This window comes from Sander lucioperca, chromosome 23 (assembly GCF_008315115.2).
Source record: "Sander lucioperca isolate FBNREF2018 chromosome 23, SLUC_FBN_1.2, whole genome shotgun sequence".
Taxonomy (NCBI): domain Eukaryota; kingdom Metazoa; phylum Chordata; class Actinopteri; order Perciformes; family Percidae; genus Sander; species Sander lucioperca.
Window position 1 is genome coordinate 11,625,762 of NC_050195.1, and position 25,000 is coordinate 11,650,761.

The 25,000-nt window shown below is 44.8% G+C and overlaps 1 protein-coding gene across 1 annotated transcript in view; it reads left to right on the plus strand.

The window, feature by feature from the left end:
- Positions 1 to 25,000, plus strand: part of LOC116053737 (sodium channel protein type 5 subunit alpha-like) — a 47,169-nt gene that overhangs the window by 9,828 nt on the left and 12,341 nt on the right. Inside the window, exons 3-4 of the mRNA XM_035998324.1 lie at positions 2,683 to 2,806; positions 24,690 to 24,844. Of these exons, the coding sequence (XP_035854217.1) occupies positions 2,683 to 2,806; positions 24,690 to 24,844 (279 nt within the window). The remainder of the gene's footprint in view (positions 1 to 2,682; positions 2,807 to 24,689; positions 24,845 to 25,000) is intronic.

Here is a 25,000-nt window from a genome sequence, read left to right on the forward strand (position 1 = left end):
GGTCAAGACCCCCCCCCCCCCCCTCCACCTTGCCCCCCCCCCTCTCTCCTCCTCAATAGCATTTAAAGCTACAGACACAGAAATGGTACATCCTAAGGAAAGATCATTGTGGGACTGGCTCTAGTGGCTGGAATTCTGCACCAAGGCTGAATTTCAGGAAAGAGACTTCAGATACAGTATTAGGGGACCACTAAGGTCTATATAAAAGAGACTTCAGATACAGTATTAGGGGACCACTAAGGTCTATATAAAAGAGACTTCAGATACAGTATTTGGGGACCACTAAGGTCTATATAAAAGCATCCAAAAAGCAGCATGTCATGGGACCTTTAAACTAAGGGTGCTCCGATCAGGATTTTTGGGGCCGATCACCGATTGCTGTGAGCCGTGTCGACCGATGCCGATCACCGATCACCGGGTCTATTTGAAACCTTCTATTTATCATGTCATATATTTATCATATATTAATTTTAATATTCTTAACAACAATGCATAAGTATTAAAATTAACAGAAGATAATGTATTGTGAATTGTCAACGGTTTACTTTTATTGACAGGAAACGCTCTGTTAGAAACACACCTTAAACAGCTTAGAGCTTAACATAGAGCTAAAGCCTTAATCAGAATAAATTACAAAAAACTGTCAGTGTGTTCTTCAGTGTGTCTTTAATGTGTTCTGAGCAGGGTGGGGCCACTTACATTTTTTACCAGCCACTTTTTCCAGAATTCAAATTTATAAAAGAAAGTGTACTATCATATTTTGAATTGCTTTATTAAATTATGTTTTATTATTAATACCTATTTTATTAATATAATGTATTTATTATGTGTCAGTAGCTTGTTGATCTTTACATTGTAAGTTAATTTCCTATCCTGACACACATTCATACGGTTTGATAAAGGACTTATTGGACTTTAACTTATCATTGATTTTACAATAACGAGTGTAGCTCATGGATGTATTAAGTGTAGCTGTCCTCAATTTAGGTCATCCTGTACGTCTCCTCTCCGGTTTTTCCTGCATCCACCGTGTGTGTGTGTGTGTGTGTGTGTGTGTGTGTGTGTGTGTGTGTTTGTGTGTGTGTGTGTGTGTGTGTGTGTGTGTGTGTCGTCAGTCACGGGGTAGAACTGAGCAGCAGAGAGCCAACAGGATTTAAAGCGGCAGCAGCTTTCAAGCGACTTAAACATCGTTACAGTCTACATTGAAGTTAAAATGTAAACAGGTTGGCAGGACGGTCTGAAATGTTGTGCACGGTCTTTCGCTGTACGTTTTGTCAATGCGCCACTTGTTTGAAAAGTACCTTCTCTTTTTCTTTACTTCGCCCTCAACAGCTTGTACATCCATAGCTACTGCTGACTCCGCGGCGGGCCTCTTAACACCGGGGATATGTCGCCACATTTTTTAACAGATAATTTTCCTTTCGTCTGTACCTCAGTTCAGCTAGCTAGCTAGCTAGCTAGTTACACGGCGTCCCGGACTAGCGCTGAAAACTAGCTACTCGACTATGCGTGGTCAAAGCCCCCGGCTGTGAACGGTTTCATTTCCTGTAAGTTCTTCACAATAAAAGTCCTCCGTTATTTTGGTATTTGAATGTTTTTATTATGAAGCAGCAAAATCCGGAAATGTTAGGGATTCATTAGCAGTAACGTAACGCGATTCCTATAAGCATTGTGCATTGTTACTTAGCAACAGCATTCTTTGACAAAAACTGTCCAATCCATTACAAGGATACAAGGCTAATTTCCCACCCTGGTTCCGAGGCACTTTTTTTGACCAACTCGGGGAGACTGATCAGTCCAACTGCTTTTTCTGCCAACGGTCGGCCGTCTGGTTGGTGTGTAACTTAGCTGCGTATAGAACATTTTCTCACGAGTAGTGCGTCATCTGATCGGCCTTTATGGAGACCACCGATCAAACTATTTAAAGGTTTTATCGGCCGATAACGATCGGTTCCCGATCAATCGGAGCACCCTTACTTTAAACAAACGAGATATGATGTTGTAATAAGTGAGCTTATATGTGTCGCTAGGGGTTGGCCATTATTTTACTTTGGACATGGCTAAGCTAGCTGTCCCAGCTGTCCCACCCCCCCTTTGCTTTCTAGCCTTTATGCTAAGCTAGGCTAACTGCATCCTGACTTCAGCTCTTAAACACACAGATGTACAGTACGAGTGTTGATCTTTGATCTTAACTGGGCAAGAAAGGGAATGAACATAATTTTCTAAAATGTTAAATTCTTCCTCTGGGCAGATGTGGCTCAGGTGGTAGCGCGGTCGCTTACCAATCGGAAGGTCGGGGGTTCGATCCCTGGCCCTGCAGTCCCATGTTGAAGTGTCCTTGGGCAAGACACTGAACCCAGATTTGCTCTCGATGCTGCGCCATCAGTGTGTGAATGTTTATCTGATGAGCAGGTGGCACCTTGTATGGCAGCCTCAGCCACAGTGTATGAACGTGTGTGAGTGGTTCCTGTACTGTGTAAAAACGCTTTAAGTATAAAAGCGCTATACAAATACACTTCATTTGGCTCAAATACACTTCATTTACATTCCTTGAAGGTAAGTTCTTCAGTAGGAATCAGTGGACTCGGAGCTGAGAGCCACACACGGACTCATTGGATGTCATAAGTCAGTCAGAGAGGCGTGTGGTGGATCTGATTGGTTGTTTCTTGTTGTTTCTTTCAGCAGAAAGACGATATCAGCCTATCAGAGGGCAGCACGGTGGACCTGAGGAAGCCTGGAGAGGAAGAAGATCAGTACTCAGAGATGGCTGAAGAGGCCATGGACCCAGACTCCTGCTTCCCAGACAGTAAGCAAGCACACACACACACACACACACATATTCTCACACACACACACACACACACACACACATATTCTCACACACACACACACACACACACACACACATATTCTCACACACACACACACACACACACACACACACACACACACATACTCTCACACACACACACACACACACACACACACGCACGCACGCACGCACGCACACTCTCTCTCATACACACACACACACACACACACACACATACTCTCTCACACACACACACACACACATACTCTCTCACACACACACACACACGCACACACACACACACACTCTCTCATACACACACACACACGCACACAAACACATACTCTCACACACACACACACACACACACGCACACAAACACACAAACACACACATTCTCATACACACACGCACGCACACAAGCACACAAACACATACTCTCACACACACACACACACACACACACACACACACACACACACACACAACAAAAAGCACACACACACACACACACACACATAAACACACACACACATGCGCACACACACACACACACATGCCCGCATGCATACAAACACATACCCTCTCACACACACACACACACACACACACACACATTCACACACACATGCTCGCACGCACACAAACACACACACACACACACACACACTGACATACAAGCATGCATGCAAGCACACACACACACACACACACACACACACACAGACATATATTTACATTTCAGTACAAACAAGGAGACCCACACAAAAAAAAATACACAGCAAACTTTCTTTCAATAGCCTGTTGCCAGGGTAACAACAGCCCGTCCCACGGCCCACTTGGCCCAATACTTTCATGATGAGATTTATAGTTGTGTACTGACTAACCCAGGTGAAAAGCAAGCACCTTGTTTCCTTCCTGACTCAGCCGGTTTCCCTTTCTAGAGCGCACATATTTATCTAAAGCTGGGGGAACACTGGAGTACCATTGGGCGGCCAACAGCCAATGAAATCCCAGAAATGAAATGACATAAAATCCCCAGAGAGCCGAGATGACTTATGACGCATTATCTTCTTTTGGTGGCCAAAGAACTGCAAGAGCTGCAAAAACATGTATTACTTTCTATGCAGATGAACCAAAGCTGTACGTTAACATATTGCCTAGTTATGTCGGCCCTATTCACGAAAGTTTAAACACATCAGCACTTTAAAAATTGAGCATTATAAGGTGATAATTAGCAAAAGAAGACGAGCTGCTCTGCCAAAAAAACTTGAGTCTTTAGGCACACAGACAACATTTATTCCTCTTTGCACATTTGACAATTGGACAGCAAAGTACAGTCGGATTTAACTTTTGTTTGCAGACTTATGCTTAATTTTTGTTGACGATTGAAGAGTAAATTTTTTATGAAATGTCTCAAGAAAACCCTGAAATGTTCTGGTGTACAAGACGATGGGAAATGGAAATGGTTGTTTAATTTGGCTGTGTTTAATAACTTCTCAGAGCAGGCAAGATTGAATAATTTGTAGTTATTTTGGTTTCTCCAGTACGTTACGTAAACCTACGCACTGTAATACAACAGCGTAACTTTGGGTTCAACATTGGGGGGTGTTAAGCTCGTTACCTATATAGGGAGGTCCCGGGACATGTCTGCCCCAATAGGCTGTTACATGTCCCATCAATTTTAAGAGATATAGCAAAACAAACTCTGGGGGACACAACAACGGGGAAATTAAACGCCGCACGGCGGCGACAACAACGGGGGACGCGCTACAACAACGGGGCGGTTGTGATTAGGAAAAGTGAGACGGGGAAAGGTTGTGGTTAGGAGAACAGGAATGCGGAAAGGAACTACCACACGCGGGACGCGATCAGGGTTCAAAATTAACTTTTTCGTCCACCAGCCAAACGCTAGAGAATGCTCACATTTTCACCAGCCACTCAGTGATTAACTGTTGTTTTTTTGGCTGGTGAGTGAAGCAAATCTACCAGCCACTTGTGTATTTTACCAGCATTTGGCTGGTGAATGGTGCTAATTAGGAAGCCTGGACGCGATCCCCGCTCTCCGTGGTGAAAGTCCTGTGTTGTTTGACCCATCCACCAACCCAACCAACCTCCTTACACGGATTTTCGGCTTTTCAATACTACTCGCTACCATAATCGTGCTGTTATCATGTAATATGCTTCCCATTCAAATACCATCCATCCATCTTCGTCCGCTTATCCGGGGTCGGGTCGCGGGGGGAGCAGCTCCAGCAGGGGACCCCAAACTTCCCTTTCCCGAGTCACATTAACCAGCTCCGACTGGGGGATCCCGGGCGTTCCCAGGCCAGGTTGGAGATATAATCCCTCCAACTAGTCCTGGGTCTTCCCCAAGGCCTCCTCCCAGCTGGACGTGCCTGGAACACCTCCCTAGGGAGGCGCCCAGGGGGCATCCTTACCAGATGCCCGAACCACCTCAACTGGCTCCTTTCGACACGAAGGAGCAGCGGCTCTACTCCGAGCTCCTCACGGATGACTGAGCTTCTCATCCTATCTCTAAGGGAGACGCCAGCCACCCTCCTGAGGAAACCCATTTCGGCCGCTTGTACCCTGGATCTCGTTCTTTCGGTCATGACCCAGCCTTCATGACCATAGGTGAGGGTAGGAACGAAAACTGACCGGTAGATCGAGAGCTTTGCCTTCTGGCTCAGCTCTCTTTTCGTTACAACGGTGTGATAAATTTAATGTAATACCGCACCCGCTGCGCCGATTCTCCGACCAATCTCCCGCTTGCGAACAAGACCCCAAGGTACTTGAACTCCTTCACTTGGGGTGAGGACTCATTCCCTACCTGGAGAAGGCGCTCCATCGGTTTCCTGCTGAGAACCATGGCCTCAGAATTAGAGGTGCTGATCCTCATCCCAGCCGCTTCACACTCGGTTGCGAACCGATCCATTCGAATACATTAGTTTAAAATTCGTGCTCACCAACATGATAAAAAACACACAAAAACGTGTCCCTGTACACGTATCAATAGATTAAATAACGTCACCATTTCACGAACTGCCGTGAGACTGGGCGTAGACAACACAAGGCTTTCATGATGGTTCCACTAACCACAAGCCCCGTCGGCCCAATACTTTCAGGATGAGATTTATGACCCTGTTCTGACTAACCCAGGTGAAAAGCAAACGCTCTGTTTTCCTTCCTGACTCAGCCGGTTTCCTCGTGCAGCACAGACATTTGTCTTGAGCCACAGTTCAGCTAGGAGAAGGAGAAAGTCAGGGTAGTCATTTCTTTGTTATGGATTCTGTTCTACAAGAAATCATTCCTACCACAGGCAATTCAACTTTTTAACATTTCATCGCTGAGTGTGATAAGACTCATATATATATATATATATATATATATATATATATATATATATATATATACACACATACAACCCGTTCTCATTCCGAACTCGTAAAATAAGGATGTTTGGACAGTGGCTGTCAGCGTCTGATGTGACGAAAAAGGCGTCTTTCAGGGTATTTGTGTAACGCACCGGGGAGAGCAGCAGTTAGAGAGGATTTAGAGAGTAGTATGTAAGGGCGAATTTCCGCACAAAGAGGTTGGTTGGGGGGGTGGATGGGTCAAGCAAACACAGGACTTTCACCCAGGAGAGCGGGGTTCGCATCCCGCTTGTCACGCTTGCTATAGTCGCTTTTTATTTTCCTCCCGCGTGTCACGGAAACGTACGCCCACCCACGACCTTTTCCTAAACATAACTGCGTCAAAAGGGACGGCAATAGTCCCGACCAAGCGCGTTTACTTATAGCGCTAAAGGGACGGCAATAGTCCCGACCAAGCGTGTTTACTTATAGCGCTAAAGGGACGGCAATAGTCCCGACCAAGCGCGTTTACTTATAGCGCTAAAGGAGACTTTTAGCGTCAATAAGAACGACAAAGGCACCTGACCAAGCGTCCGTATTTTACGAGATGAGTGTGAGAACCTGTTGATATATATTATATACTTGGCAATATAATATATATATATATATATATTATATTGCCAAGTACGTTGCACATACGAGGAATTTGTCATGGTGTTGTTGGAGTATGTCACACATACAAATATAAGGATAAAAAGATATAAACAATATAAGTATAAACATATACACACAGTACGTATTAATAACGATGAAATAAATTTAAATAAATAGTAAAATAAGTTAAACAGTAGTGAAAAGGGACGCTACAGCAGAGTAGGTACAGTGGCATGAGGAGCCAGAGGTGTAGTTTGGAGAGAGTCAGGGTGGTTTCCGGGCCTTGTTTAGAAGGCTAGTGGCGGAGGGGAAAAAACTGTTTATGTGGCGTGAGGTTTTGGTCCTGATGGACCTCATCCTCCTGCCAGAGGGGAGTGGCTCAAAGAGCTTGTGTCCGGGGTGGGAGGGGTCAGCCACAATCTTTCCAGCACGCTCATATATATATATATATATATATATATATATATATATATATATATCTCACGGCAGTTTGTGTAAATGTCACGTTATTTTTAATCTATTGATACGTGTTCACGGGCACGTTTTTCTCGTTTTTTATGTGGTGGCAGCACAAAAATGTGAAGTAATGTATTTCAGTGGGAAGCATATTTTGTGGTCACAGTACGAAAATGGTAGGGAGTATTATGAAGAGCCAAAAATCCGTGTAGGGACGGCGAGCGGGGATCGCGTCCCGTGTGTGGCGCTTTGTTTCCCGTATGGGTTTTTCCTTAACCCAACCTCCGCCATCCCGTTATTGTGGCGCGTCCCCAGCGGGCCGCCTCGCGGGTGCCTCCCGGCGTCCTTTCCCCGAGCCGCCTCCCGGCTTATGGAGCGTCCTTTTCGGCCACCTCCCGGCCGTCTCCCGGCGTCCTTTCCCCCGAGAAAATAACGTGACATTTACACGTAAAAAACAAGAAAAACGTGCCCGTGAACACATATCAATAGATTAAAAATAACGTGACATTTACACGAACTGCCGTGAGACTGGGTTGATATATCACAACTGCACTGAATGCACCTTGCACAATAGGTTTACCTACATCCTATCATTACTAGTCAAACTGTTGTACGTTTTTACTCCCCAACTTGCACATTAAGTTTATCTATATCTATTGAAACAGTTGTACATTTTATTTCCAAATTGTATATATTTTAAATATTGCTCGTGTAGTATTCTATTATTACTTCATGTATATTGTTTCCTATTATTTAATGTTTACTCTGTATGTGTGCTGTGTGTCTGATATTTTGCTGCTGCAACACCGTTATTTCCCATTTTTGGGGATCACTTAAAATCTATCTATCTATCTATCTATCTATCTATCTATCTATCTATCTATCTATCTGTTTTGGCAACAAAAAATGGTTGATTTAGGGTAAGAGTTCAATGAGAATTTAGCATTGTTCAAACTGATATTGCCTATTTTAATTTCTGAGGTAAGTTGAGGTAAAGAGCTCAGACAGAATTAGGCCAGCCAGCTGAGAAACCCCTCTCTGAGGAACAAAAGCAACAGGGAAAGCATCCCCAACACCTGCGGAGACTACACTGAGAGTCCGATATGTAACCTCCTATGTATAATGGATGGTCACATGTGTACTTTATATCGATTTAAACTAAAATACACCCACATTTTAACCCTCCTGTTGTCTTTGGGTCACATTTGACCCATTTTCAATAAGCAAATAACCAAATTGTTCACAACAATAAGGTGAATGGTTCCATTTAAAGCTCTTAACATGTAAAATAAATGATCTGTTCACTTCTTTTATTGAATTTGGGTGTTTTATTGAATTTTATAGTATACAAGCGCATGAAATATCAACAGAAATCAAAATAAGTGACAAAAAACAAAAGTGTCAAGGGTTTTTTATGATTATTTTTTGGCCATTTTAGGCCTTTATTTATAGGACAGCTGAAGCCATGAAAGGGGAGAGAGAGACGGGATGACATGCAGCAAAGGGCCACGGGTTGGAGTCGAACCCGCGGCCGCTGCGTCGAGGAGTAACCGGCAATTTCCACTGGATGCGTAACGGCTCCAGAACGTCAACGGAGTCATTAGGTTTCCATTAAAGTCAGTGTGTGTATTTCCACTGACTGCAGAACGTCTGAGTCCCGACTCCGTCTGGAATCAGCCAGCGTGAAGGACGTCTATATTCTGATTGGTTGCCGCTGAACCGCGTCATAGCTCATTACCATAAAGTTGACCTACTTTCAACTTTCTGATTGACGCTCTGGTCGCACAAAACGCCCAAAACGCGACGCCGACAGATTTTCCGCTCCTTGCAGCTGAGAGAAGCAGCTTCCATTGAAAATGAATGACTTCCTGTATCTTCAGAAGATCAAATCGGCCGCGGTGTGGACGTACAGTTAGACCTTTATCGACCGGACAGCTGAAGAAATGAAAGGGAAGAGGGGGGGGGAATGACATGCAGCAAAGGGCCGCAGGTCGGAGTCGAACACGCGGCCGCTGCGTCGAGTAGTAAACCTCTATATATGGGCGCCTGCTCTACCAACTGAGCTATCCGGGCGCCCAGGTTTTTCTTTTTTGTCAGCATACATTATACATTATTTCTTATAATTGCAAGTTGCCAGTTGGTTTAAGTTATAAAAAAACTTGGTAATTATTTGAAAAGACTCAACTATTATCATTACGTTGGCAGAACAATCCAGAAAGAGTTGTTAAAACTCTAAATAATTTGTTACTTTAAGTTGATACAACTTAGCACTTTTTACAGTTATATCAGAGTTAGGAAACATTTCTCATCTGTAGTCCGTGGACAGAAAGCGTTGCATCGTCAGCCTAAAAGAGATTTTTTTTTTTACATTTTTTATATTGTTTACAAGCATGCAGGGCAATAATACAAAAATAAAGATAAATACATCATAGAGGACTTGACTTTGCCACATTATGTACCAAATGAAATATGCACGTTCACCTTCTCTCTCCCGAGTAAACCGGCCTCCCGTAAGAGGTGCTGTGGATGGAAGCGGCTGCCAAACGGCAGATGTTGTGTTAGCTTTGATTAATTTAGAAGATCGATGCATCCGTCGCAACTGTCCCAACACGCTGCCTGGTTCTTCCTGATTCAGCAGAGTCCTTCACAGCAGGCTTACGTTTGTCACCAGCTGGACTCGGATCAGCCCGCTCGGAGCGCAGACAGAAGAGTGATGAAACGTGAACAGAACTCCTTTCCTTTTGGCTGCACAGTTTAGTCATCGGCACGTCTGCGTTAGCAGGTGAGAGATACATGCTGGGGAAGGTATAGGAGAAGAGAAACAAAATGATACGAGTAAACATGAAACTGAGGAAAAGATCAGATGAGAAGGAACAAAGGAGAGGACGAAGAAGAGGATATAAAAGAGGAAAAACAAAAATGTTAGGGGAAAGTAAAGGAAAAGAGTGCAAAAGTAGTTTTTAACCGAACCCTGGAGCGTTTTGGGCCGATAGTGCAGTTGGTTTGGGGCGCTGTAGTCTCGCAATGCCAGACCTTCCTCCACAACGCTGCGGAGGAAGGTCTGGCTGGTCCACACAGCATTCTGGGATGGGAGAAAAACATGCTCTGGTTTATTGGCATCTCTTTAACTGTACGTCCACACCGCCGCCGACTTGATCTTCTAAAGATACAGGAAGTCATTCATCTTCAATGGAAGCTGCTTCTCTCAGCTGCAAGGAGCGGCAAATCTGTCGGCGTCGCGTTTTGGGCGTTTTGAGCGACCAGAGCGTCAATCAGAAAGTTGAAAGTAGGTCAACTTTATGGTAATGAGCTATGACGCGGTTCAGCTGCAAGCAGCGGCAACCAATCAGAATATAGACGTCCTTCACGCTGGCTGATTCCAGAGAAACATACGATGTAAACTTTGGTTCCTACCACAACATTAGTTCAGAGAAAAAGGAGGAGAAGCTCATCATGGCCGTTGCTGGGTTCCCTATCATTTATGATATTTGCGTATAGGGACCAGTTAACGTTACCTGCCGGTCACATGGTCTCTAAACAGTCCGCTCACGGTGAAGTCCTGCACGGATCAACAGCTGGCGGCTGCTCGCTCTGCCTGCATGCTGTTTTTTTTTAAGCTTTCCCCATGTTTTGGTCACTTATCCTGATGTTTTTGTCTAATTTTTTTGTGCTTTTTTGACATTTTTTTCCTACGTTTTTCAACGTTCTCTTATCAATTTTTCTTTAAATGCTATAAAATTTAATAAAACACCCAAATTCAATAAAAGTAGTGAACTGATCATTTATTTAACTTGTGAAGAGTGTTGCAGGGAACCATCCATGCTATTTTGTTTTAAAATTTGGTTGAAAGAAAACCCAAAGTTGTGATATAGAAAGTTTTTGAAAATGGGTCAAATTTGACCCGAAGACAACAATAGAGTTTAACCAATCACAGTCATCTTGGGCGGTGCTAAGCGCCGTACGGAGCCACGGTGCCTCTGCAAAATAGCCTCAGGAAGGAACTTGTTTTGGTGGAACGTGTGTACGTTCAAAAGTAGTTTTAGTCGTGCAACAGAAAACTCAGATTGGACAGATAGTCTAGCTAGCTGTCTGGATTTACCCTGCAGAGATCTGAGGAGCAGTTAACCATAGTCCTCACAAATCCACCGGAGGTTAGAACGCCAACACAGAGACAGAGGAAGGGGTCGGACATCCTGCCAAAATTTCCTGCTGCAGTTGAACAATCGCGGAACTTAAACATTGTTGATATAAACTAAGGGCAGCGTGAAAGCTCATTCAAACTCTGGTGCCGATCAAATAACCGAACTCTTGTTTCTGAGAGGAGAAGTGTCAGCGAGTTTTACTCAGATATTTTGTAAAATAAACAAGCAAGCGATTCCAGCTCTATGTTGACAAAGTTTGCTGCGTTTGACAAAGACCGAGCCAGATCTGCTAGTCTGCAGAGGCTACCGAACTATAGGTGCGAAAGAGCCATGAGAGATGGAAGAAAAGGAGGAAAGAGTATCTTACCGCAGAAGGGAATAAAAAGAGAAGCGAAGGAAGGATCAACACAAATAAAATATAAAACAGAAAGACGAGTCTAACACAGGACTTTCACCCAGGAGAGCAGGGTTCATGTCCTGCTTGTCACGCTTGCTACAGTCACTTTTTTCTTTCCTCCCGCGTGTCACAGAACCGTACGCCCACCCACGACCTTTTCCTTAACATAACTGTGTCAAAAGGGACGGCAATAGTCCCGACCAAGAGTGTTTACTTAAAGCGCTAAAGGAGACTTTTAGCGTCAATAAGAACGACAAAGGCACCTGACCAAGCGTCCACATTTTACGAGATGAGTGTGAGAACCTGCTGTTTGTTTGCTCTCCCATCATTCTAGATAAAAAAAGGCTATGAATCTACACAGGAGATCGGATGCAAACTGAAAGAAAAGGAGAGCAGAGGGGCGCCTGGGTAGCTCAGCTGGTAGGGCGTGCGCCCCGTGTACACAGAGCTCTCTCTCTCTCTCTCTCTCTCTCTCTCTCTCTCTCTCTCTCTCTCTCTCTCTCTCCTTTTATGCCTAAGCTGTCCTATCAAATAAAGGCCTAAAATGGCAAAAAAATGGTCTTCAAAACAGAAAAGATCAGGAGAGTGGAGAACAAGTGAAAAGGAAATGAGATGAAATGAAAGTAGGAGACTAAAGAAGAAAGAACAGGAAGTGAGACAAAAAGAAAAGCAGATGATGATGATGATGATGATGATGACCTCTTCATCTTGCTGGTATCAACAGATTTCGGGGGACAGAAACAAAATTGCCGCCTGGCTTCCCTCCTGACTCAGCTCGCAGTCCGCTCACTCTGGACCAGTACCACCAGTACGCTGACACAGCTGTGTGTGTGTGTGTGTGTGTGTGTGTGTGTGTGAGCTGCTGCAGAAATAGCCCAGAAAGACTGACTAACAACAGCAGGCAGTCACCAGCTGTGTGGATACTAGCAGGAAGCAGTTTGTGTTGCAGTGTGCGTTTTGTATTTGTGTGTTTGCACAGACACAAAGTGGCCATCTGGAAGTCGTAGTCCCAAGATGTTTGCCGGCCGGCTGCCTTCCCTCGTTCACACGTCCAGTCTGTGTCTGTGTCGTCTCTCCACGCTACCGCGCGTTAAGACTTGAGAGGTGTGACGGTACACAGGCGCCGCTGTGCGGTTCGTTCCCCGCGTTCGGGAGTCGGGGTTCGGTGTGAGTTTTGTACTGCGGGAAAAGAAACAAATGCATCAGGATCCTTTTTTTCTTTTCTTCTGAAGTCTTTCTCCTGTGCTGTTGTCAACGTATTCTCATACAATGGTTGGTGTGCTATTCAAAAAGTTGTGCACACATTTGTGTGCGTTTTCTTATGAAAGACCGACAGCATGAGCAATCATTGCGCCTGCTCAGCAGCGCAAGCATGCCTATGTTACATTTCTAAGATTTTTTTCCAAAATTAGGCCCTATGTTCCCACATTTCTTTTTTCATAAATTTGTATCAGATTTTAATCCCCCTTTCTCCCAATTTGGTAGCCAATTACACCCAACCTATTATCCAGTAGCAATGGAACATAGCGCCTAATTTTAATAAAAAAATTTAGAAATGTAGGAACATAGGGCTGTGGGAACATAGGGCTGTGGGAACATAGGGCTGTGGGAACATAGGACTGTGGGACCATAGGGCTGTGGGAACATAGGACTGTGGGAACATAGGACTGTGGGAACATAGGGCTGTGGGAACATAGGGCTGTGGGACCATTGGACTGTGGGACCATTGGACTGTGGGAACGTAGGGCTGTGGGAACATAGGGCTGTGGGACCATTGGACTGTGGGAACATAGGGCTGTGGGAACATAGGGCTGTGGGAACATAGGACTGTGGGAACATAGGGCTGTGGGAACATAGGGCTGTGGGAACATAGGGCTGTGGGAACATAGGGCTGTGGGAACATTGGACTGTGGGAACATAGGGCTGTGGGAACATAGGACTGTGGGAACATAGGACTGTGGGAACATAGGGCTGTGGGACCATTGGACTGTGGGAACATAGGGCTGTGGGAACATAGGGCTGTGGGAACATAGGGCTGTGGGAACATTGGACTGTGGGAACATAGGGCTGTGGGAACATAGGACTGTGGGACCATTGGACTGTGGGACCATAGGGCTGTGGGACCATAGGACTGTGGGAACATAGGACTGTGGGAACATAGGGCTGTGGGAACATAGGACTGTGGGAACATAGGGCTGTGGGAACATAGGTAAAAGATTTAGTAGAAAAACATGTCTAGTAAATAAGGTATAGAAATTTTAAAATTAAAAGTGCATCTGGTTTGTCCTACGGGTGTCAACAAATGTGCGTCAGATGACACTACAGGTGTGTGTGTTGCCTTTTTAAAGTGTGAGGAAACAGTTCTGCCGGAGTGCTGCAGTTCTTGGAGAGCACAAAAATCGACGACATAAGCTTTTCTTCCCAGTTGCTGGCGATATATATTTACACGTGTGCATTTTAGTTTGTTTTTATCTGCGTGCGTAGTTGAAGTTCTACATAGAGCTGCTGTTTGGCTATGAGTGATTGTGTGTGTGTGTGTGTGTGTGTGTGTGTGTGTGTGGGCTTGTTGAACTATATTCGTGGGGTCCAAAAACCGGGAGTCCAGTATAGTTGTGGGGTCCTGACAGCTTTCTGGGGCCCAAAATGCTGGACCCTTCAACTTTAAAGGTCTGTTTGAGGGTTAAGACTTGGTTTTAGGATTAGGGTTAGAATTAGGTTATGGTTAGGGTGAGGGTAAGGGTTAAGGTTAGGCATTTAGTGGTGATGGTTAAGGTTAGGGTAAGGGGCTAGGGAATGCATTATGTCAATGACAAGTCCCCACAAAGATAGTTCCACAAACCTGTGTGTGTGTGTGTGTGTGTGTGTGTGTGTGTGTGTGTGTGTGTTCCTTCATGCTGTGATTACAGAGCACAAACAGCAGCGTACCTCCCTGCTGTCAGTAAGACAGAGTGTGTGTGTCGGGCTGAATGGCGACGCTCCCCCGCCGCTAATTATTTATCACACGGGAGGAAAGGTCGTCGAATAAAAAAGTCCCGGCGAGCTGCGCTAACGAGTCGCAGATCTGCAGCGTAAAGACAACTCTTCAGATGAATGGAGGTCAACGGTTTGGTTTCACATTGTCCTGCTTTGACCCGATACGGTCCACGCAAACAATGCTTCTTTTTAGAGCGGATTAAAAGAGGGATATAATTAAAAAATGTATACGTTGAGCTGATATTTAAAGTTGCGCGCAAGGAACCTGAGTTTTAAAGGAGTACTCCTTACATTTTTGGGAAATTAACTTGTATAATAATAATACATTCATTTATAAAGCCCTTTTCAGACCAAAATGTTACAAAGTGCTTTACAAGACAATGAAAACATAAATGTGTATAAATATATGCATACACACAAATAGGTGCATGTTACATACAGCCATACACGCATGCTCTGTACACCTGCTTCACTGTAGAGTTTAGATTCTCGGCCCGAGCCCGAGCCCGACCCGAGCCAGACCGGACCTCGGGTAGGTTCGGCCTTGATTTTTTTGGGCCGATCTAAGCTCTACTTCACTGCACATATGCACATGCACAAACTGTGCACATATAGACACATAACTATGGGATGATAAAAAAAAAATTAAAAAAAATGCCATTCTAACAACAATAGGTCGTCAACGAATATATTTTGGCACATTTTTATCAACGAAATGAACGCTATTATCAGGCTCACAGTCGGTCCACAGAAACAAGAGAGCACACTCGGTCCTGTTGTCCAGAAAGAAAGATTCACACACTGTGGCACGATAACTCATTATTTCACTGTTATCTCCACACACACACACACACACACACACACACACACACACACACACACACACACACACACACACACACACACACACACATCTGTGCTGGCAGCGGGCGTTAGATTAGCTGCCCCATTGGTCCTCTAAATGCCAACTCATTGGTTAATGTTGTGAAGCTGCACGACATGCGATTGAGAGGGTGTGTGTGTGTGTGTGTGTGTGTGTGTGTGTGTGTGTGTGTGTGTGTTTCTGCCTCAGTGGGCAGTGTTTTGATGCCTGCAGCAGCGGCAGCAGCATCTCCTGCTCTGACGTCCTGTAACTGAAAGGTCTCAGGTGTGACTCCTGCAGCACACATACACACACACACACACACACACACACACACACACACACACACACACACACACATACACACACAGACACACACTTTGTGGCTGAAGTTCCCCTGAGCAAGACGCTCAGCCTCTAACTCTGGCACCTTGTCACCGGAATCACTATTCACTGAGGCTCTGGGAGTTAAAATGTTCCTCTCAATGTGAGTTCAGATTTATTTCCTGTGGAGAAAACCGACAGGAGTTCTAGGTTTGTATTATTTGTTGGGCTATGATAATAAGAAAAGTAGTTCTGTGAACATATACACAGAAAAGAAACAAGGGAGAGACTGTCCTCCCTCGAAAACGCCCACAAGTTGTTTAAGCAGCAATTACGACCTATATTTACATTTAATTTGGCGGCGCCCTCTAGTGGCCGTAGTAAATATAATATACGTAGTATATATGACAGGAGCAAAGCAGATGACGAAGTAAGAGCGCAATTGGGACGGTCTACGTTCACGCCACAAGTCTTAATGCTCAATTCGGATTTTTTGCTCAGATCCGATTTTTTGTTTGGCTGTTCACATGACCTTTTAAAACAGCCCGGTCTCACGGCAGTTTGTGTAAATGTCACGTTATTTTTAATCTATTGATACGTGTTCACAGGGACGTTTTTCTCGTTTTTTACGTGGTGGCCAGCACGAAAGTGTGAAGTAATGTATTTCAATGGGAAGCATATTTCGTGGTCACAGCACAAAAATGGTAGGGAGTAGTATGAAGAGCCGAAAATCTGCGTAGGGAGGTTGGTCGGGGGGGTGGATGGGTCCAACAACACGGGACTTTCACCCGGGCGAGCGGTGGATCGCGTCCTGCGTGTGGCGTTTAGTTTCCCGTAGTTTTCCTAATCACAACCGTCCCGTTATTGTCGCGCGTCCCCAGCAGCCGTCTCCCGGCGTGTGAGGCATCCTTTCCCCGTAGGGTATTTCATGCTGGCCACCACGTAAAAAACCAGAAAAACGTCCCCGTGAACACGTATCAATAGATTAAAAATAACGTGACATTTACGCGAACTGTCGCTGTTTAAAATGTGGCCTAGATCAGATTCCATTGGAACTGTTTGTGGTTTCGAACTGACCCGCATGCTCAAAAGAAGAATAACAATGACATCAGACGCAGCACGCTGTCGCACTAAAGTTAGGGAGGTTATGGAGGAAGGAAGCATTTTGGCTTTTATTTTAAAATGTTTGTGTAATGGCAGCCGTAACATTAATAAGCATCCACTAATGAGGTCTAACACCTCCCTCTCCCTCCATTGACCTGCTCCATCACTCTTCTCCATGTTGTAGGCCTAGTCAGGTTTTTAATGTTACCGTCTGTATCTAGGGCTAACTCCCGCCGGAGCATAATTGTGACAAATTTCGATGAAGATTGACGTAAAAGTCGCCTCAAATCTGCCTTGGTTGTTCACACTGCGGCCGCGTTGAAATAAATCTGACCTGGGTCTGATTCAGGACCACGTATGGAAGTGGTCTAAATCTGATTGAAAAAATCCGATCTCGGCAAGATCTCAGTGTTCACACGACTTCTGAAGAAGTCTGACCTGGTCACCTGACCCCAAAAAAATCAGATTTGGGCCACTTTTGCCTGCAGTCTGAACGTAGTCAAACAAACAGGACTTTCAGCCAGGAAACCGGAGTTAATGTCCCATTCTTACGTCCTACGTGTCCCGACCAACTTGTCTGTGTCTCTGTGTGTGTGTGTGTGTGTGTGTGTGTGTGTGTGTGTGTGGGTGGGTGGGTGTGGGTGTGGGTGTGTGTGTGTCTGTTTCCGTATGTGAGTGTGTGTCTTTGTGTGCATGCGTGTGTGCATGTGTCTCTGTTTGTGTGTGTCTGTGTGTGTGTGTGTGCGTGTGTGTCTCTGTTTTTTGTGTGTGTCTTTGTCTGTCTGTGTGTGTGTGTGTGTGTGTGTGTGTGTGTGTGTGTGTGTGTGTGTCTGTTTTTTGTGTGTGTCTTTGTCTGTGTCTCTGTGTGTGTGTGTGTGTGTGTGTGTCTCTGTTTTTTGTGTGTGTCTTTGTCTGTGTCTCTGTGTGTCTCTGTGTGTGTGTACGTGTGTGTGTGTGTGTACGTGTGTGTGTGTGTGTGTGTGTGTGTGTGTGTCTCTGTTTTTTGTGTATGTCTTTGTCTGTGTCTCTGTGTGTCTCTGTGTGTGTGTACGTGTGTGTGTGTGTGTGTGTGTGTGTGTGTGTGTGTGTGTCTCTGTTTTTTGTGTGTGTCTTTGTCTGTGTCTCTGTGTGTCTCTGTGTGTGTGTACGTGTGTGTGTGTGTGTGTGTGTGTGTGTGTGTGTGTGTGTGTGTGTGTGTGTGTGTGTGTGTGTGTGTGTGTGTGTGTGTGTGTGTGTGCGTGCGTGCGTGCGTGCGTGCGTGCGTGTTGGTAATGGTGCATTTGTGTGGAAGCAACAAGGGTCAAATGCAATCACCTGGCAGGGGATCATTCAGCAGCGTTTCTAAGTACTGATCGATGACGGATCAATGCGGCGTGCAGCAGAGAGTGAGCGCGCCTGGCGGAGGCGTCCGCCGCGCCGACAGGTGATGTAACAAGGCGTTCAATAAGAGTTTATTGCAGCAAAAGTATTTTATTCCGGCTGCCTTCATTGCCAGCAGAGAGGGTTTCCTAACAGACACACACACACACACACACACACACACACACACACACACACACACACACACACACACACACACACACACACACATTGATAATAACTCTGCCAAGCGGGCTGATTGAGTGTCGGATTACCACGCGCTTGTTTTCATTGGATTACTCAACCCGGGGTATCAGGGAAAAGCCTATTAGTAGCCATGGAAACAGAAAGCCAGGGTAATCAGAGCTCTAATTATTGAAGCATGCGGACGCTGCAATCAGTGGAGAGAAGAGCCGCTGACACACAGCTCGTTTTCCTCCTCTTCTTCAGTCGCTCTGTTACAGGAAACTGGAAACAGGAAAGCTGCTCTAAATATGTGTTAAAACTGACATCTGCCTTGTTTTCAAAGTCAAATATTGGTAATATTCTGTGGAAGTTCCTTAACGCTCCCATACTCTGCTCATTATGAGGTTCATTCTTGTATTTTGGGGTTCTACTAGAACATGTTTACATGCTTTAAAGTGGCCATATTCTCATTTTCAGGTTCATAATTGTAATTTGAGTACCTGTACCTGAATAGGTTTACATGGTTTAATTTTCAAAAAACACCATATTTTTGTTGTACTGCACATTGCTGCAGCTCCTCTTTTCACCCTGTGTTCAGGTCTCTGTTTTAGCTACAGAGTGAGACCTCTCACTGCTGTAACATCTTTGTTGGCAGTCGCACATGCTCAGTAGCTAGGTAAGACCACATGCTCAGTAGCTAGGTAAGACCACATGCTCAGTAGCTAGGTAAGATCACATGCTCAGTAGCTAGGTAAGATCACATGCTCAGTAGCTAGGTAAGATCACATGAGCTAGCTAGCTAGCTAGCTGTTTCTCCAACTTCAGTAGTACAAGGCAGGATTAGCCGGGAGACTTCTTCTAAATGAGGGCGTACTTCCAACTTTGCGTGGAATACCTGCAGAACAGGGACATGGAAGTAGTTCTATACAATTTATTTTGTAGATTAGGGTGAATTTGTGTGTGTTGTAGCAGTGTTTTTCCATTGAGAACGAGTTAGCATGCTAGCGCTAGCATTCTAACGGTTACCCAGAGACTGAAGGCAGGACACATTCAGAAACCGTATCTCACTCTAAACAGCATGGATGGATTTTTTTCAAAGTTTGTATGTGTGTGGAAGCACCAGAGACACAAAATAACTCCCCAAATCCCAGAAAAAGTGATTTTTTTTCATAATACAGGCACTTTAAAGTCAGTACTTTATCAAACCGTATGAATGTGTGTCCCAGGCCAGGTTAGGAAATTAACTAAAGATGTGAAGATCAACAAGCCACTGACACATATGTTCAAATTTGATTCATTCAATAAAATATTATTTTTTGTCATTTTCGGGTTATACCAACATTTGCAGCATCCTGAGCCTTTTTGGTAAGGTTACTAGGAAAACTCAGCCCACAGTAATTCATTAATAGTAATAATTATTATTCTCCCCAAAACAAATTTCCTTTTTATTTTTAAAGAACTATACAAAAAACTTTTTTTTGCAAACAAAAGGCATCGCAACTTTTATCGCAATTTTTTACAAAAGCTCCCGCGAAATCAGGCATTTTGGGTCACAACAATCTATAAAAAGCCCGCGAAATCCTGGAAGGACTATTCTAATATGCATCTTGCACACTACTTTGCACTATTACTTTTTGCACTGTACATCCCACTCCATGTGTACTTCGTCTTGATATTATGTCTTATTTGTATATTTGTATTTTTGTATATTATGTTGATACGTGCCTATATGTATATTGTTGTCTCTAGTATGTGTCTATATCACTATTTGTCTATGTTTACTACTACATGTCTATTTGTTGATTGTATAGAGAATTAAAGGAGAATTCCAGTCAATTTCAACACGTAGCTCTGTTGTTTTTAAATTTGGAGTGCTGGCAGTAGCAAGAAAAACTAAAACAATCGGTGCTGCCTACACCGTGTTATCCTCCTGCTAGCGTTAGCACCAAACAGGCTTAAACAGGGCAAGTTTTAAACGTGTTTTTAGCCTCTTAACATGCTATCAATGTCATTACAAGTGCCTACCCATGTGCAGTGATTCCTTCCGAGGGAACACAGCAAATTTAACTGGAATATTGGATTGTATGAGTTTGACAATCGACTAGTGTGAGCTTGACCGGAAAACAGGAAATAAACAGAGGTATGTCCACTGGCTGGATTAACACAACTTTTATGCCTTTCTGTCACATCTACTGCAGTCAGATTCGCCGTGTTCCCTCAGAAGGAACCACTGCACATGGGGAGGCACTTGTAATGACATTTTGAGCATGTTTAGAGGCTAAAAACACGTTTAAAACTTGCCCTGTTTAAGCCTGTTGGGTGCTAACACTAGCAGGAGGATAACACGGTGTAGGCAGCACTGATTGTTTTCGGGTTTTTTTGCTACTGCCAGCACTCCACATTTCCAAACAACAGAGCTACGTGTTGAAATTGACCGGAATTCTCCTTTAACACGTACCGAAGTCAAATTCCGTGTGTATGTAAGTATACTTGGCCAATCTATCTGATTCTGATTCTGTTAAAGACGCTCCAATCACGTCCCAGCACATGCAACCACACACGCTTGTTTCTTAACCCCCAGTCGTCCTCTGTCCGCTGCTGAACCCCCATCATGCCTTGCTCGAGGGCATGTCAGCATCACTCTGCTATAGTTCCCAGTCTCGGGGTTGTGAGTGGACGTCAGGTCGCGTCTCGTCGTCCCGGTCGCTCCCCTCGCAGACACGCTGATTAAGTTTGGGAAACGTTAGCGACAAGCTTTTACTGCCACAGGCAGCCGGCGGAGCGATAACGTGACGCGACGGGAATCGGATCCTGTTGTTATCTGCACTCACTCAACTCTCTGAGTGAGCCCGTCTGTTTCAATTCACTTTTTTATTATTAGGGAAGGCAGTGTTACAACAGCGACATACGAGGTATATGACACAAGCAGTATAATACGTAGACAATACATAAATGCGTGTATAGACAGTGACAGACAGTAAAGATAATAATATAAAATAGTCATATATGATACTGTCATACAGTTTTGAGAAATGTTTTTTCCTCTGTAAAAAAGAAACGTTCCACATTTGAATAGGGAAAATCATTAGCTCCCACAGTAAGAAATGCTCACACACACACACACACACACACACACACACACACAGACACACACAGGGAGGGTTGTTGTGTGGAAGCAGAAACTTAACATCTGTCAAAGAGTCAGTAGTTATGCAAGACAACATGCCTCTAAACACACACATGCATGCACGCGCGCGCGCGCGCACACACACACACACACACACACACACACACACACACACACACACACTGCAGAGAATACATGTTTGCATGCTCAAGCATCTCTACACAACCAAAGGGAAAGATAGAGCACTTAATGCTCCGGGTCATCTCTGTACGACAACAAAGAAAGCCGACTTGACGTGTGTGTGTGTGTGTGTATGTGTGTGTGTGTGTGTGTGTGTGTGTGTGCGTGTGCGTGTGTGACACCAGCATGCCCAGGAGAAAGGCTTGGGTTCAGGCTCAAGCTACGAGAGAGAAATTACTCCAGGAAGCTTCACTTCGAGATTATACAGAACAAGAGATCCTTTTAATGTGTACTTGTGTACCGTGGCTAGGGTTGGGTACCGAAACGGTACTGACCTTAGGTTCCGACCTAAACGGTAGTAACGAGTACCGAATAAGAACGAATATTTTGGCGCCTTATTTCGGTGCCTGACTTTCCACTCCACTCACCAGCAGGTAACGTTAGCCTAGCTTTAGCTAGCAGCTGGATTAAACAGGTTAAAATGCTGACAGCTAACGTTAAACAGTGTAAAGTGTGACTGTATTTCAACAGTCTGCTCTGCAGCGCAGCAGATGCCGACGTCGGAGAAACACAGACGGTGCGTTCACTGAAACTGGTAACCTACAGCCTTGCGGTGCATTCAAAGTTATTGTAAAATACCCTTTTCCCATCTGGTGGTTGTTTTTGTCATTCAACAGCAATTCACTGGTGAAATAAGTTATTGTTTATTATAAGTTATAGTTATTACATTACTATTAAATCATTTAATTTGACCATACGGCCGTAGTAATAAACAAGTTGTTCTTAAATGTCGCCGACTGTTGTTTAGTACTCTTCTTTATTTTCTTCTTTTTTTTTACCTTCTTAAAAAGTATCAGTTCAGGCACCGTTTAGGCACCGGCACCGTTTTAAAAGTACTGCTTTAGCACCGGTATCGAAAAAAAAAAAAAACAATACCCAACCCTAACCGTGTATCACAAAATGGTGCCTCTTCAGTTCGGTGGAGTTGCTCGCCTGGCACCAAAAACAGTTTCAAAAGCGTTCGGGTTTATTTCCGTGAAATGCGGCCTACTGAACGTGCAAAGTAGCGTTTCTCCTGTTAGGGTTAGAGACATTGTGGTGACGTCACAGGTTTTCAAATCGCTTTTCAAGTCCATGGATTGAAATTTTCGAATAGCAAGAGTGTTAAGGCAGCTACACACCGGGCCGATAATCGTCCGTTGGACCGTCTGGCGAGGTCGGTGACTCGAGTCTGGTCGGTGTGTTCCGTGCCGTCGGCCGTCCGAGGGGCCGTCGGCCTTCATTTTGGCCGACCTGACATGATCAGTCAGAGACAGGGCAGTCAGGACTCACCTGGAAATGGCGAGTGGATGAGCCTCTCAAAATCTGACGAAAATCTGTTAAACTGACCTTTGTTGATCTGAAATGAAGACAGATTCAGCAACTGCACGGCCTATTTCTCTCTTAAAATGTTTTCAGAAACATGTTTCAGTGAACTATTTTAGTACAATATGAGATCGGATTCTGAACGAGCCGCCATGACAGTCTGGCTGTGAATTTCCACGTGATGCATTCGTCCAATCAGCTGCCGGTTTTCATTTTTTGGGCGACAATACAGATTAGCGTCGCCTGCTGTTATGGAGACGTATTACTATACGTCCACACCGCCGCCGACTTGAGCTGCAAAGAAGCTCTGGCCGCCCGGTCAAGGACGCTGGTCAGAAAGTCCGGGGAAGCTGTTTGAGGCTTTGGCCGCTCTGACGTAGCAGCATTCTATGTTCATCATGGAAAAAGATCAAGCAGCCACTGCACGGCCAATACACTGACACTAGAAACCTTTTATAAATGACATATATAATGACAGAATGTGTATTGGTTGTTGGTCGCAGCGGTGTCTGTTAGCAGTTAGCTCGCTCGTTAGCCGCTGAACCGCAGCAGCATGCAGGCAGAGCGAGCAGCCGCCAGCTGTTGATCCGTGCAGGACTTCACCGTGAGCGGACTGTTTAGAGACCATGTGACCGGCAGGTAACGTTAACTGGTTCCTATACGCAAATATCATAAATGATAGGGAACCCAGCAACGGCCATGATGAGCTTCTCCTCCTTTTTCTCTGAACTAATGTTTTGGTAGGAACCAAAGTTTACATCGTATGTTTCTCTGGAATCAGCCAGCGCGAAGGACGTCTATATTCTGATTGGTTGCCGCTGAACCGCGTCATAGCTCATTACCATAAAGTTGACCTACTTTCAACTTTCTGATTGATGCTCTGGTCGCTCAAAACGCGACGCCGACAGATTTTCCGCTCCTTGCAGCTGAGAGAAGCAGCTTCCATTGAAAATGAATGACTTCCTGTGTCTTTAGAAGATCAAGTCGGCGGCGGTGTGGACGTACAGTTACGTCTCGTCTCTTCGGTGTGTTCTGAGGCACTTTTTTGACCAACTCGGCGAGACTGATAAGTCCGACTGCCTTTTCTGCTGACGGCCGGCCACCTGGTTGGTGTGTAGCTGCCTTTAGTCAACCTTCTTTGCAGTTTGAGGTTTTCCTGGCAGCAGTTTTACAGACAATGGTGGCCTTCTGGGCCGCAGAGGGATATGTTGTTGCAATAGTGAATGGACAGCATTGGCTGCAAGGCTTCCTGGCAGGGCGTGATGTAAAAAGAATAATAGTGGAACTGCTCGATGTGTAAATAATCTACAGTTCTATAGCAAGTTTGCCAAATCAAATCAACTTAAAATATAATCCAAGTTCTCTCTCTGTCTCTCTGTTTCTCGCCTACAGTGTGCGTGGCGAGGTTTCAGTGCTGCGACATCGACACGACCGCAGGTCTGGGTCAGACCTGGTGGCGGCTGAGGAAGACCTGTTACCAGATCGTAGAGCACAGCTGGTTCGAGACCTTCATCATCTTCATGATCCTCCTCAGCTCCGGAGCGCTGGTCAGACACACACACACGCACGCACACACAGACATATGCACACACACACACACACACACACACACACACACACACACAGACATATGCACACACACACACACACACACTTAATGATGTACACACACACACACACAGACATACGCATGCACGCACACA